The following is a 14,352-nucleotide window of genomic DNA, read 5'->3' on the forward strand; positions in this document are numbered from 1 at the left end:
GGGATCGGGGAGGGGGGGCCCGGCCGTGTGGGGATTCGGGGGGGGGCGGCCGTGGGGGGGATCTGGGGTGAGCCGGGCCAAGCGGGGCGGGGCGGGGGCCGGGCCGGTCTCTCTCCTGCGCTGTCTCCCCCGGGCCTGCGGGGGCCGCTGGGGGCCGGGCCGGGCCGCGCCATCGCGGGGTGGGCCGCGCCGCCCCATCCCCGCAGCGGCCGGACGCGGACGGGAAGCGGCGGCGGCCTGGGCCCGGAGCGGCGGAGCGAGGGGCCGCGATCGCTGCCCGCCCGGCGCCATGTGGTTCATCTACGCGCTGAGCTGGTTCTCGCTGCTCATCCAGGTGGCGCTGGTCACCCTGGCGATCGGTGAGAGCCCGGGACCCCCGCGATCCGTGCCCCCGCCCTCCCTGGCGATCGGTGAGAGCCCGGACCCCCTGCGATCCGTGCCCCCCGCCCCTCCTGGCCATCGGTGAGAGCCGGACCCCGCGATCCGTGCCCCCGCCCCTCCCTGGCCATCGGTGAGAGCCCGACCCCACCCGGTCCGTGCCCCCCGGCCCTCCCTGGCCATCGGTGAGAGCCCGACCCCACCCCTCACGGTCTCCCCTGCACCGTCCGTCCCCGCCCCTCCCGGGCCATTGGTGTGAGTCCGAACCCCTGGCCCGTGCCCCCCACTGGTCCGTGCCCCCACCCTCCCTGGCCATCAGTGAGCCCGAACCCCGGTCCGTGCCCCCACCGACCGGCCCCTCCCTGGCCATCGGTGAGAGCCCGGAACCCCCCGGTCCGCCCCCCACCGGTCGGCCCCCCTTGTTCTCTCCCTTCCCTGGCTATCCCGCCATCCTGCCCAGACCTCCCCCCGCCCCAGAGCGACCCGCCTGTTCCTTCCCTTGCCCCACCCCCGACCACCTGATCCCCTCTGGGACCGGCCCGCCCCCCATCTCCCTCCTATTCCCCCTGGCACCAGAGGACTTAACCGAGGACTCCCTGTGGGGCGGGGGGAGGTGCAGAGTTGGGGGTGAGTCGGGGATGCGCTTTGGGGGGGGCTGTAGATGTCTCAGGCCTGGGGCTGCCTTTGTTCTGGGGGTGTGGTGCTGGAAAGGCCCCCGATGCTGGGTTGGGGGGGGGGGGACGGGGGACCAGGGTAGGTGCAGCTGGGGGAGGAGAGGGAATAGGGTGTCCAGCCTGTTCCCTGCAGGTGGTCAGAGCAGTGTCCGACCCGGTTCCAGGTCGCCTGCGCTGTGCTCTGCCTTTGGGGTGATTGCTCCTGTTCCGTGAGGGCAGCTCCCCCATCACGACCCCCTGTGCCTCTGGCTGCACCCCTCTGAGCAGTGCAGAGTGAGCGCCCTCTCGCCGGCTGGGTGGGTGCCCGTGCCAGCCGCGCGGCAGGTTGGTAGACAGTGCGATGGGGCACCGGCCCTGTGCTCGCTGTACTGGTGCTGCAGCCACTCCTGTGTTCAGGGCTTGGCACCTTCACCCAACCCAAGTGAAACCCAAGGGGGCAACTCAGAGCGAATTCCAGGCAGCCACAGTGTTAGAACAGACGTTTTCCAAGGCCGCCCCGAGACAGGAACAATCTCGCTTCCCATCTCTGAGGGCCCCGGGATGCGCTTTTCTCCCAGCTGCAGCTTTGTCTGCAAACCGCTGCCTGGTTCAAAGGGGAGCTGAAAAATAGCAACAGGCCACAGGGTCGCTAACGGAACTAGCAAAAATATAGGATGCAGAAGACTGGACAAAGCAACAGGAATTTTATTGCTGGGACCAGCCCTGCCCTGGTCAGGGTGGAACTGGCTGCTACAAGGGGCTGTTTCCATCTCTCAAATCTGTGATTATCTGATGTGTTGGCCCCAGTTTTGTGCCTCATAGAGTGTAAGCTGTCTGGAGCAGAGACCTTGTCTGCTTGTGTTTGTCCTGTTCCTGCCGTAAGTGGGCCCTGTTCGGATTGTGGCCCGTGACTGCGACCACACTAAATCATGACACTGATGCTCTCTAGGACCTCTCATCTGAAAGAGTTTAGGGATCATGCCAGGGTGGGTTTGATTTAAATCACTAGTCAGGGAGACTCAATTTAATCACGGGTTCCTACATAGAAGTGCATTCTTGTTGCTTGTTACAACCTTAATACAGATTCTTCACAACTCAGAGATCGAGGTAGGTTTCATTTTTAGAAGGGACACACTATACATTTGTAAACAGGATTTATTTTGAAAACTTTTCAGATTAGTTTTACAGCTATATCGGAAAATGAATGATTGGTTATTTCTTTTACCAAAGGTAAGTGAAGCAGATAGTTCTCCTCCCAATGACTTCATAAATATCTCCAATTCAACGGGTTAATCATTAATATTTGGAGGATTTTCTTGCCATGTTTTATTAGGAAGAGAACATCACCAGACAGACATTTAAATTGATTTATTTAACTAAAACAACAACGTTACGTAATCTGGATTTTTCTTCATTAGCAAACATACAATATTTTAACAAAACAAGTTCATTCAAGTTCTTTAAATCAGGTTTGTTTTTGTTAAAATTGTTTTTAACTAAAATAGTTAAGTTAAATATTTTAAAAAACAAAAATCAACTTTGTCAGCCAGTCAACATGAGAAACTTAAAATATTGGCTTCTGCAGCTAACACAATCGTCTTCACCTTCATTTTCCTGTTTGTTCATAATCTGGAAAAGAAAAACAAGCTTTCTGGCTTTTTCAGGTCCAAACGATTTCTCAATTTCTAGCAGAAGAAGCTACTGCTGTTAAAAGTGAGATTATCACTTTAGCAGTGTCTGAATCCAGGTGCTTAAGTGACTTCCACCAGTTCACTGGTGTGACTTTCTTTAAAACATCATCAGCAAATATATTTCTTGAATGGTTCTTATTCCCAAACAGGGTGTCTTTTATGGCCTGCTGCCATTATAGGTTTTCCCTTCTAGTGAGAGGGTGGTATGTAGATCTCAAATCAGTGAGGACGACACTCAGAAAGAGCTCAAGACTTCTGGAATATGCTGCTCAAACAGTTTCACTTTTGTTTCTCCTGCCTGTCCCTCCCTTCTCACATTTATCTCCAGACTTCTCCTCCTTGTCCAGATGTAGTCCGCCCCCAACAATCTTCTATTCATTGAAGTTTTTGGAACTTTGCACTTTTAGGGAGAGGTAAGGGAGTGACTCTGTGTACACAAATTTGCAGAGGGACAATAGGGTTGAGGTCTGTTATTTCTCACCTCTGTATATTTATTTATTTAAAACATTTTTGCTGTTAACAAGTATGTTATCTCTGGAGAAACAAATCCACAGTTTGAGAATTGAAAACTAAGCATCTCTGATGGTATCTTCTAGACTGAGCACTGAGTCCCGTTGGGTTGATAGAAAGATTAACCTAAATAATCTGTACAGAAGCCCCTGGAACCCCATAAAATTGGGTCCCTAATCCATGAACCATTGGAACTTATTTACAAAACTTTTCTTAAACATTACATGCATATATTGTCTCATACTATAGAATTAGAATTTATAATCCCTGTTCCATGAGGAGATCTCTTTGAGCTATAATGTATCTTAATTAAAACTATCTTTAGATTGCTTTTTTCTTCAAAAAGCATTTTGTCAAAAAATTCGATTTAAATCAAAAAAATCTTTTTTTTTAGTTGTTTTTTTTTAAATATTGATTTTTATCCACCCTGGATCATGCCTCCCCCATCATTGAAATGCATCCACCTCTGGAGTGGAAGGCAGGCAGCTGTTTAACAGTGCCCAATGACATCACCCAACAGTTTAGATGGGGTCTGAAGAACCTCCATTTGAAACTGCAAGAGCAGCTGTAACTATGATCATTGGTGTTGATTCGCTGCAAATCGCAGGCACACCTAGTCTGTTTGCTTAAAATCCTATTTGGGTTGCTCTGCTTGTAAATTGTTTCACCCATCTGGTGCGTCTCGCCTTTCGGTTGTAAGCTCTTGGGGCAGGGGTTGTCATCTGTTCTGCATCTGTCCATCACCCCAGAATGGGCTGATCATTACCGACTTCAAGCCCATCTGGTCCAAGTCGCTTGGTGAGCCCGGCAGTAATGGTGGAACTGTTTTTCCTGGATACGCAGATCCAATTTTTCAAATGAAGTCAACTGCCCAGCACCTGTGAAAACCAGGCCAGTGTTACTCAAGTTGGGTAGCCAAAACTGGAGGCCCCTCCAATTAGAGCCTGGCTCTGAAAGTCCAGGCCACAATGTCTTGGAAACGGCTACAAGGCTTCTGGTGCTTTTGGAGTTGATGAATCTGTGGGGTCAAAATCCCCTCAAAATGACCAGTCTAGTTGGCGTGAGCAGCTTCTGGCTGTGAGCTGCAGTGAGAGTCTGAGCAGGGCCGGCTCCAGACCCCAGCGTGCCAAGCGTGTGCTTGGGGCGGCGTGCCTGCGGGAGGTCCACCGGAGCCACGGGACCCAGCGGACCCTCCGCAGGCACGTCTGCAGGGGGTCCACCGGAGCCGCGGGACCGGCGACCCCCAGAGCGCCCCCTGCGGCGTGCCGCCCTGCTTGGGGCGGCGCAATTCCTAGAGCCGCCCCTGAGTCTGAGCCTGAAAGAACCCCTCTGTTTCCCTTCTAGCCGCTGGCCTCTACTATCTGGCGGAGCTAATAGAAGAATACACCGTAGCTACTAGCAGAATAATCAAATACATGATCTGGGTAAGTCTCTGGCTGTTTGTGCTCATAACAGTCCTGTGGTGGCGGGGAAGTAGATTAGATTATCTTTGAAGGACCACTTAGACATGTACTAGCTAGGGTGACCAGTCAGCAAGTGTGAAAAATTGGGACGGGGGTAGGACAGATCTACCCGTTTCATCCGTAGATCTCAGAGCACTTTGCAAAGGAGGTCGGTCATTAGCCCCATCTTACAGATGGGGAATCTGAGTCTCAGAGAGGGCAAAGGACTTGCCTAAAGTCACCTGTAGACCAGCGGCAGAGTCAGAACTAGAACACAGGTCTCCTGAGGTCCCAGTCCAGCGCTCTATCCAGTAGACCTCGCTGCTCAGCAGATACTGCCTTACAGATGAGTGGCAGAGGGCTCCTGCCTCCAGGGAAGGTGCTTCTCAGGCACGGTGCCCCTAGAGAAACTCCCTTTGCTTGGCTGATCCCCTAGGGCAGGACTGAAAGGGACAGCTGAGTCCATGCATCCTGACCTCTTAAATGGAGGAGCGGAGCCTGCACGTCAGAGGGGAGAGGGACGATTTAGAGAGCTGCTCCAAAAGGCCTTCAAAGTGGGGATCAGCGAGGGGTGGTAACATCAGCAGGTCCCCTCGGCAGCGTAAGGTCACTGATACTTGCAGCAGCTGAAACTTAGTGTGATCTGAAGTTGCCACGAGACGTCCTGGAGACAGATTCATAGTCCCATAGAGTTTAAGGCCAGAACGGACCATTAGCTCTGGCTTGATCTGTATGTAATAGGCCATCAAATGTCACCCAGATATCCACAGGCTTGTTGTAGAGCAATCACAGGTCACACAGCTGTCCCTGGGCCTGGCCTTGGATGAACTGAGCACTTGCAACTCCTCTGCTTGCCAGGGGGTGTACGTGATAGAGAGGCTGGAATAACTGTGGGCTGGGGCATTTCTCTGTTTCAGTTCTCTACAGCGGTGCTCGTAGGCCTGTACCTCTTTGAACGCTTTCCTGGCTTCATGGTGGGCGTGGGCCTCTTCACCAACCTGGTCTATTTCGGCCTGCTGCAGACGTTCCCTTTCATCATGCTGACATCGCCAAACTTTATACTGTCGTGCGGTGAGTCTGGCTGCCTTTGGGGAGCAGGGGGATTGTGTGCCGCTGGGGTTTGCCAGCGAGGGGACAGGCATTTGAGAGGGCGGCGGGAGACCACCTCAGGAGCTTCTGCCACCTCCACCACAGGTTCAGCTGTGTCTCTGGGCCAGCTAGTCCCAGACATTTGAGTCTTTTGCAACACATCCTGTGGCATTAGCAAGTGCTGTGCTAATGGAGTATATGTTGAGTTTAGTTCAACACCTTGCATCTGGGGATTATAAAGCACAGGCAGAGGTGGATAGCCCGTGGCAAAGCCGGGAACAGAACCCAGATCTACTGGCTTTCAGTCCTGTCTCTTACCCGCAGTGTGCAGTGGCAGTCAAAAAAGCGAACAGAATGCTGGGCACCATTAAGAAAGGGATAGATAATAAGACAGACAATATCCTGTTGCCTCTATATAAATCTGTGGTACCCCCACATCTTGAATACTGCATGCAGATGTGGTCGCCTCATCTCAAAAAAGATATATTGGAATTGGAAAAGGTCAGAAAAGGTCAACAAAAACTATTAGGGGTATGGAAAGGCTGCCATATGAGGAGAGATTAATAAGACTCAGACTTTTCAGCTTGGAAAAGAGACAACTAAGAGGAGGGATATGATTGAGGTCTATAAAATCATGACTGGTTTGGAGAAAGTAAATAAGGAAGTGTTATTTACTCCTTCTCATAACACAAGAACTAGGGGTCACCCAATGAAATTAGTAGACAGCAGGTTTAAAACAAACAAAAGGAAGTATTTCTTCACACGACACACAGTCAGCATGTGGAACTCCTTGCCAAAGGATGTTGTGAAGGCCAAGACTATAACAGGGTTCAAAAAAGAACTAGATAAATTCCTGGAGGACAGGTCCATCAATGGCTATTAGCCAGGATGGGCAGGGATGGTGTCCCTAGCCTCTCTTTGCCAGAAGCTGGGAATGGGCAACGGGATGGATCACTCAATGATTCCCTGTTCTGTTCAGTCCCTCTGGGGCACCTGGCATTGGCCACTGTCGGCAGACAGGACACTGGGCTAGATGGACCTTTGATCTGACCTGGTATGGACGTTCTTATGTTCAAGTCTGTTCTTCCTTCCTGGAGTAACTTGCCCAGAGTTACACAGCAATGACAGGTGGAACCAGAACGGAGGGTGTGCTCTACCCACCAGACCATGCTATCAGCCTGTAAGTACTGCACTTGTAGGAGATGCTGCTCTGTACTTAAGGCTCAGATTTCCCTGTGCTCATCAGATGCTCTGTGGGAGGTGTATTTGATTAAAGGGGAATATATTTTTAAAAGCAGACTGGAAAAGTTTTGGGAAAGGATGCGCACTAGGATGGTGCGTGTACTCTTACAGCACTGCCAGGAGAGACCATATAAACCCCATCACGCCGTAATTTTTCCTACTCGATGGAAAATACACCCCATGTGGGATCAGGAATTCATGTGGGAATTTGAGAGCATCGCCCAGGGAAAGACGCGGCTCGCTGGATTTAAAGCGGTGGGTGTTACGGTTTGGATTTCAGCATTCCGTGTGCTGTGGGTACCCCAGCTTTACAGCCTTCTGGGTTCTATTCCCAGGAGTGCTACAGACTCCCTGAGTGATCTTGGGCAAGTCCTTGGCCCTCTGTTCCTCAGGCTCCCCAGCTGGGCATGGTAACATTTCTTTGTCCCCTGGGGGCTCCTCGAGATGCTCAGGTGGAAGATGCCGTGGATGGGCCAAGTTGTATGATTAATTAACAACTGTCCTGCCAGCCCAGGAGAAAGCAAAACTGACCAGTTAGTTTCCTGTCCAGTCTGAGTGAAGCACAAGGAAAGGGAAACAGTCACTGAGGAATGGTGAATTCAGATGGTTAAAATGATTTTAGTCTAATAATGTCTAGCTGTTAGTAATGCAGGTAAAGGATTTGTCACTTGACCGTGTTCTTGAACTAAAAAGAAAGTTGAACAAATTCTCGTTATCTATTATTTGCATTAGTATAGCACCGAGGTGCGGACCGGCCTGGTGTGGGTCGGAGCTGAGAACGCCAAATTCAGGACAGACTGATAATGAGAGGGCAGACGCATCCCAAACTGGTGGCTGTTCTAACATTAGACACCAAACCAGTAACAAAATGAGCTTCTGTAACACCACACTGGTTATCAAGAAGCTAAAACACAGTCCCCTAGGCAATCCAGCCCTTATCCCCACCCAGACAGCTGGTCTTTACGATGAGGTTACTGAGAACCAGATTCATTATATGTAAAGTTCTTCCAATCACAAAGGATCAGCCACTTCTCCAGGTCAATATCTGTCTCAGATCTTACCCCAAAATCACACGGATGCCAGTCCTTTTGTAACTAAAAACTAAAGGTTTAGTAACATAAAAAGAAGAGAAGAGAGTTGTTAAATAGTTAAGAGTCGTATACATTACAAGTGATTTCCAGAGTCTCTAACTCAGGATCATAGCCGTGATGTTCAGTTTGCTGGCTTGTAATAACTCTATCTGGTTCACCCAACAGGTAGAGGGTCATTCGGTCCTTTGTTCCAAGCTTCCTTAGAAAAATCACAGTCCAGAGATGAGAAACAGGAAAACAGAGCAGTGATAGCACAGCTTGCAATTTCTAGCTTGGCTCTTGTGAATGGAAAGTTCCTGGCGAATATGGAACACAGGCTCACGTGGGCATGGAAAGTCACTGTAAAAGATGGAGTCTTAGCTCACATGTCCTTACATGCTTTGCTGAATCAGAGGGGTAGCCATCGGCTCCACTCTGAGGCGTCCCCAGGAAGGGGTCTCTGAAGAGCTGATGCCTTTCCGTGGCTGACTAACCAGCGATGGCTAGTCTGAATGTAAATTGGGCTGAGGCGAGTCACCCACGAACACAACATGTCTGAGATACAAACACACCGCCAATATTCATAACGTCCGATGCAAAGATGTTACATGCATATAAACAGGATCATCGTACTTAGCAGATGGCAGCTTTTCCATTGATACCGTACGTGACGTACTTTGTATCACAGTTATTGCAGTTGTGCAGCGGTAGTGATACATTAGTGATTGTAACAGTAGTGTGCCCCTGTTATCGTTCTTGCTACACACCATCACACTAGGAACCCCCAGTTGTAGACCAGGGCCCCATTGTGCGCTGCTGGGAAAGGCAGTCCATGTCCCAGGGAGCTCACAACAAACTATAAGAGACATTAGACAGGATGGGACCACTGGGGGACAATGGGGCAGTACTGAGCTTTGGTCTTCCAACACCAGCACCCTAGTTGGACTCTTTACTTCATACACTGCAAGTATGAAGCTGCAGCTCTGATATTGCCTCGTTGTACTTGTCTGCTATGCTGGGACAAGCTTCATTTAAGTAAGACACTGGACTAGCTGGACCATTGGTGTGTCAGCAGCTAGGTAGATTTAAATGATTTCAGTAGCACTGAATTATTTAAACGACTCCTGACGTGACCTCTCAGCGTTCCTGTGTATGTTCTAGAGAGCTCTGGGTATATGATTAAAAAAAAACCCCTTTAGTTCTAAATGTCTAATGTGAGTCTATCTGCTTCCTGAAAAGGAGAGCAGCTCTCCACTGGCATGTCATCCGGAGCTTGGCATTCCAGGTGTCCTACAAGCCCAACCCCCTGGTGGTTTGATCCTCTCAGATTGCTGCATGTGTGCAGGATGGGATCGGGTCTGTTCTTGCATAGGAGATCTCCAAGGGACTGTAGGAAGTGGTCTTGGTGCTCCAGAAGGTGGAGTCGCTGCTCTGAGTCAGTTCTGGAGCAGTGCCCAGGCGTGGCGCTATGGGGCGCTGTGCTGTTGGCAATGCTCTCTTTTGAACGAGACATAAAACCAAGTTCTGACCCCCCCGGCTCTTAAAAAGCCATTGACGCTTCTTGCAAGAGCTAGAGGTGTTAAACCCTCTTTCCTGGCCACCTTCTAACTTGGCCTGCTATTCCGCCCCATTTAAAACTCCCTTTGTGCAGCAGCGGTAGTGGGACATTACTGTCTTCAACTGTTAAGTATCAGAGAGGTAGCCGTGTTAGTCTGGATCTGTAAAAGCAGCAAAGAATCCTGTGGCACCTTATAGACTAACAGATGTTTTGCAGCATGAGCATCCGAAGAAGTGGGTATTCACCCACGAAAGCTCATGCTGCAAAACGTCTGTTAGTCTATAAGGTGCCACAGGATTCTTTGCTGTCTTCAACTGTTGTGTGTCCTAGAGCCTTACGGACGCTAGACTCCTCCTCCTGGGATTCCCCAACAGAGAAGTGTGACCGTTGTCACACACAATAAGTGGCAAAGAGGTCAGATGTCCTAGCTCTCTGCTCTGGCCACTTGAACTGCACTTCCTTTGTCATCAGAGATGTTTGTGTTGTGACGAGAGGGGTTATCCTGGTGGTAATAAGATATTAACTTTGTGTTGGATCCATTGCTGGGGACAAAGTAACGGTATGATTGTATCTCTGATGGCTTTCATACTACTGTTTTCCAGGGCCTACGGTCAGGGAAGGTGCCTCACTTCAATGAGCCTGCAAAATAAGCGGGGTGATGGGTATTGCTTTATATCTGGCAATTCATTCTCTCCTTTTCTTTGGCAGTGCTTGTTATATTGAACCACTACTTAGCGTTCCAGTACTTTGCTGACGAGTATTACCCGTTCTCCGAGGTAAGAGACGATTTGGGAGAAGCATCTCTTTAAGCCTTTGTAGACGTTTGAGCTGTGTGGAGTGGAGTGCTGGTGGGAGGCGAGGAGAAGAGAAGGGAGGTCAGAGGTGACCTGCCGAGAAAAAATAGCTGTCCCCAATCTGGGGGCTTCCCCTCCTTTGTTGGCGCTTATTAAAGATGCCGTGACAGTGTTTTCTCTCAGGACTTCTCCAAGTATTTTTTTCTGCTTGTTTTTTCCATATCAGGAATGTCGAGTCTTCACTTTTGGGTTCTTTGGGGGATGTTTTTTGCCAGAGGATTCTCTGAAGGATCCAAAAATGTGGATTTCGTGCTTCCTCAGCCTAAATAAAGGCATGAAACCTCCCGGTTCGCCAGACATCGTAGAGTATTCTGGGGTAGACAAGACCTGAATTTAAGCTAGTGGTTTCTACACAGCTAAATAAAGATGTGTGCATGCTAGTTATGGCCAGAGGGTTATTGTAGAGATCTAGTGGAGAACCAGGCTCCACCTCGGAGAGCTGTTATCTTCTAGTCTGGTCTTACTTCAGCTTTCTCCATATCTGCCTCCCACCCCTCAGTTCCCGGAGCATGGCAGGCTATCAGATGACACAGAAGCAGGGAAAGGTTTCTGTCTGAGCCCATGGGATGCAGCCTGTTTGGCACTCAGAGCATTTTTTTCCCCTTCCTTCGTACTCGCTAAAATGTCTGAAATGCCATTTTTGCCATCCTTGGATTTGACTACCAAGACGCTGCTAGTTTGTGGGCTTCTGCCCCAGGAGGAATGTCCGTGTGGAAACCTAGCGGTTAGGTAACCGACGTTTCCGGATTGTTAGCTGCAGCTGCTGCAGTGAGTCTGTTGTGATCTGATGGTAGCTTGGTGTCTCACTGCCTCTCACGTTTCACCTGCAGGTTCTTGCCTACTTCACGTTCTGCTTGTGGTTAATTCCCTTTGCGTTTTTTGTGTCCTTGTCGGCCGGAGAGAACGTCCTACCTTCTACGGTGCAGCCTGGAGGTGAGTGCATTTGATGTTCTGGAACCAGCTCGAGCAAATGCTTAGCTGTTACCCTCCCCTCGACCCCCGAGGGTGTGACTTGTGGAGACCACACATCCCACTTGATCTGAAGGGCTGGATAGTGGGGCGGAAGGCATTTAAAACTGGGCAGGATATATACTTAGAAAACCTATTAAGGAGTGGTCTGGCAGTGCCAGCAATCCTGCTGGGGCCTTGTGGTCTTTGTGAACGAGGCCCCCATGTCAAAGATGAGGAAGGATTGCCCAGTGGTTAGGACACTAGCCTAGGACTTGGGAGATGTGGGTTCAGTTGTGTGTTCACAAACTTCCCGTGTGACCTTGTCCAGTCACTTAGCTTCTCTTGTGCCTGGGTGCCCCAGCTGTAAAGTGGGGATATTTCGCCGCCTCACGGGGGCGTTGGGAGGATAAATGCACTAAAGACAGTGGGGCGCTTTGAGATCTGCTGATGAGGAGTTCTGTAAGAGCCAGGTATTAGTATTCCCGTCTTATGAAACGCAGCTGTATTAGATGCCCCTGGGTAGCTAACAAGTAGCTGCTGTTGCTTCCACTTGGGCAAAACTTAGCTTCTGCTGGACGCCCATCTAAGTGCTCGATCTGTCGGGGCTCGATTTATCACATCTAGTGTAGACACGATAAATCGATCCCCGATCGCTCTGCCATCGACTCCTGTACTCCACCGCGGCGAGAGGTGGAAGCGGAGTCGACGGGGGAGCGGCGGCCGTCGACCCTGTGATGCGAGGTAAGTTGACCTAAGATACGCTATTCTCAGAGCTGAAGTTGCGTATCTTAGGTCAATTCCCCCCCCAGTGTAGACCAGGCCTGAGACTTTAAAGGGGACTCTTCTTTACCCAAGACCGAGTGATTCTTCAGAGAGCTCGTGGTGCAGTATTTGGTGGGTTTGATCTCATTGGCCCGCGCTCCCTGTCTCCACAGATGACGTGGTATCGAACTACTTCACCAAGGGGAAGCGGGGTAAGCGCTCCGGCATCCTCATCATCTTCTCCTTCATCAAGGAGGCCATTCTGCCCAGTCGACAAAAGATGTATTGACCCCGCCCCCGCGGCCGGCATGAACTGTGACGAAGCCGAAGGGAAGACCCTAGCTGGATGTGAACGTCAGCGCTGTCCCTGGGTCTGCAGCGAACCCCCCCCCTCCACTTCTCTCCAAGGGATTTTGTTAGGAACGTATAATCTGTGCAACGGCCAGAGGCAGCTGCCGTGTCAAACACGCGTGCTCGACGCCTCTGGTGGTGCAAATGCAGGAGGTTGCCTTTTTATACCTCTCCGATCATCCCCTGGGACTTGCTGACAAGGAGGTGGTTCTGCTCAAATTGAGTTTAAGGAGGGCGGCAGCCTCCGCGAACGATGCATTGTGTTCAGAGACCATGATGTGAGGCATTGCCATCTGTTCTTATTTAAAGCCAAAAGCCTTTGTAGGGCGTAGTTTGTCCGAGGGCAGGAGGAACACACGCAGTGTCTAACTGGGGTTTGCATACAGCCATGATTTCAAAAAATAACCAAACTTTTGAATTCCAAAACATTTCTGTCTGGAAGCTTGCCAGCGATGGAGAGAGCTGGTGACGCAGCTCGCGCGCTCGTTACAACATGCGTATCCGTGATCCGGACACAGAGGCCAAGACCACAGGGTGTCTGTGCACTGATGCACTCTGCTCCTGCGGCTCTTAAAGGTGACTGGCCAGGGATAAAAATGGGACATGTGCCTCTTTTGCTGCTTTGTGATGATGATTAAAGGTGGCCTAAAGGGTTTTTTTTCTATAATTTTTTTTCTGTTTGTTTTAACCTAAGACATTTCAACGTTTGTCTTCGCTGGGTTTGCTAGAAGTCTTGTTGGAGGGCTCAGAAGTGGCTTGTAGGCTTCCTAAACTTTTCATTGAAGGATGTTGACTCTTCCTCAAAAAGAGCGCTTCTCCTTGCTGTGTTAGCCAGTTGAGCTAAATTGGTGCTGACAAAACCAGAGAGCCAGCGTTCAGAGCTGTGAATAACCATCGCTTCCCTTCTCCGTCAGGTTTCCAATGCCACACAGTTCTCCAGCCACCCGGAGAGTCTTCTGGGCAGGGAAGAGTTTGAGCAACCCTGAATGTTCAGTGAGAAAAACTTGTAGGTGTTTTTTATGTATAATAAAGAAGCAAAACCAGGGCCCAACCTCATTTTTGCCCCTTTGCTGGTCACCTTTAACCGTTGTGCCGGGAATAGAGATGTTTTCATTAAGGTGGTGTCACACTTTGGAACTGGGAGTTCTGCCACCAGGCAGCGTCTACTCATCATTTTGAAAGGGTTTATGAAGATTCCTTGAGACATGAATCTCTTCTCTCGTGGGCCAGCTCTGGATGAGGGCCACTGAGAGCTTTTGAAATCTATCCTGTGTATTGAGAAGAGCCTGGAAACCACAGGCTTTGACTGGGGGATCCTCTGACGATATCTGTCATTCTCATGCTTAATTTAATGGCAGCGTGATTTCTGTTCAAGTACCAATTCTCTCTTTTAATAAAGGTTCTAGATGCAGTTTGCCTTATGATCAAAGGAGCTGAAATTTGCTGTCTCCCTCTCAACACTTCACCACAATCATAATTGTCAAGCCCTGAAGCAGTCCAATGCTCCTGTTTGTAAGAGGGCTACGGGTGCTGGCTGTATGATTTGTATAGCACCAAATATGATCTATACAGTACTTCGCTAACTCTGCGTCAGAGAGCTAAACATATAAGGCCCAGATTCTGTCACACTTTTAAAAGCATGGTGAAGAACTGGAGGGGGTGCCTGGAAGAGCCACACATGACTCGAGGGCTGGAGCGAATGCCTTATGATAAGAGATTTAAGGAACACGCCTGTTGGGTGTATCAAAAAGATTGAGGTGACTTTATTACAGTTATTTATTACCAGAGGACCTTGGAGCTC

The 14,352-nt window shown here is 50.0% G+C and overlaps 1 protein-coding gene across 1 annotated transcript; it reads left to right on the top strand.

Annotated features, from left to right (window-relative positions):
• Window positions 1-202: 202 nt before the first annotated feature.
• TEX261 (testis expressed 261) lies at window positions 203-13,980 on the top strand. Its single transcript, XM_039541492.1, has 6 exons — window positions 203-359; window positions 4,577-4,656; window positions 5,592-5,745; window positions 10,342-10,409; window positions 11,318-11,420; window positions 12,374-13,980. The coding sequence occupies exons 1-6, from the start codon at window positions 290-292 to the stop codon at window positions 12,487-12,489; spliced, it is 591 nt and encodes a 196-aa protein (XP_039397426.1). The 5' UTR covers window positions 203-289; the 3' UTR covers window positions 12,490-13,980.
• The last annotated feature ends 372 nt before the right edge of the window (window positions 13,981-14,352 follow it).

The sequence above is a fragment of the Mauremys reevesii genome, linkage group 5 (genome assembly GCF_016161935.1).
Source record: "Mauremys reevesii isolate NIE-2019 linkage group 5, ASM1616193v1, whole genome shotgun sequence".
In the NCBI taxonomy this organism is placed as follows: domain Eukaryota; kingdom Metazoa; phylum Chordata; order Testudines; family Geoemydidae; genus Mauremys; species Mauremys reevesii.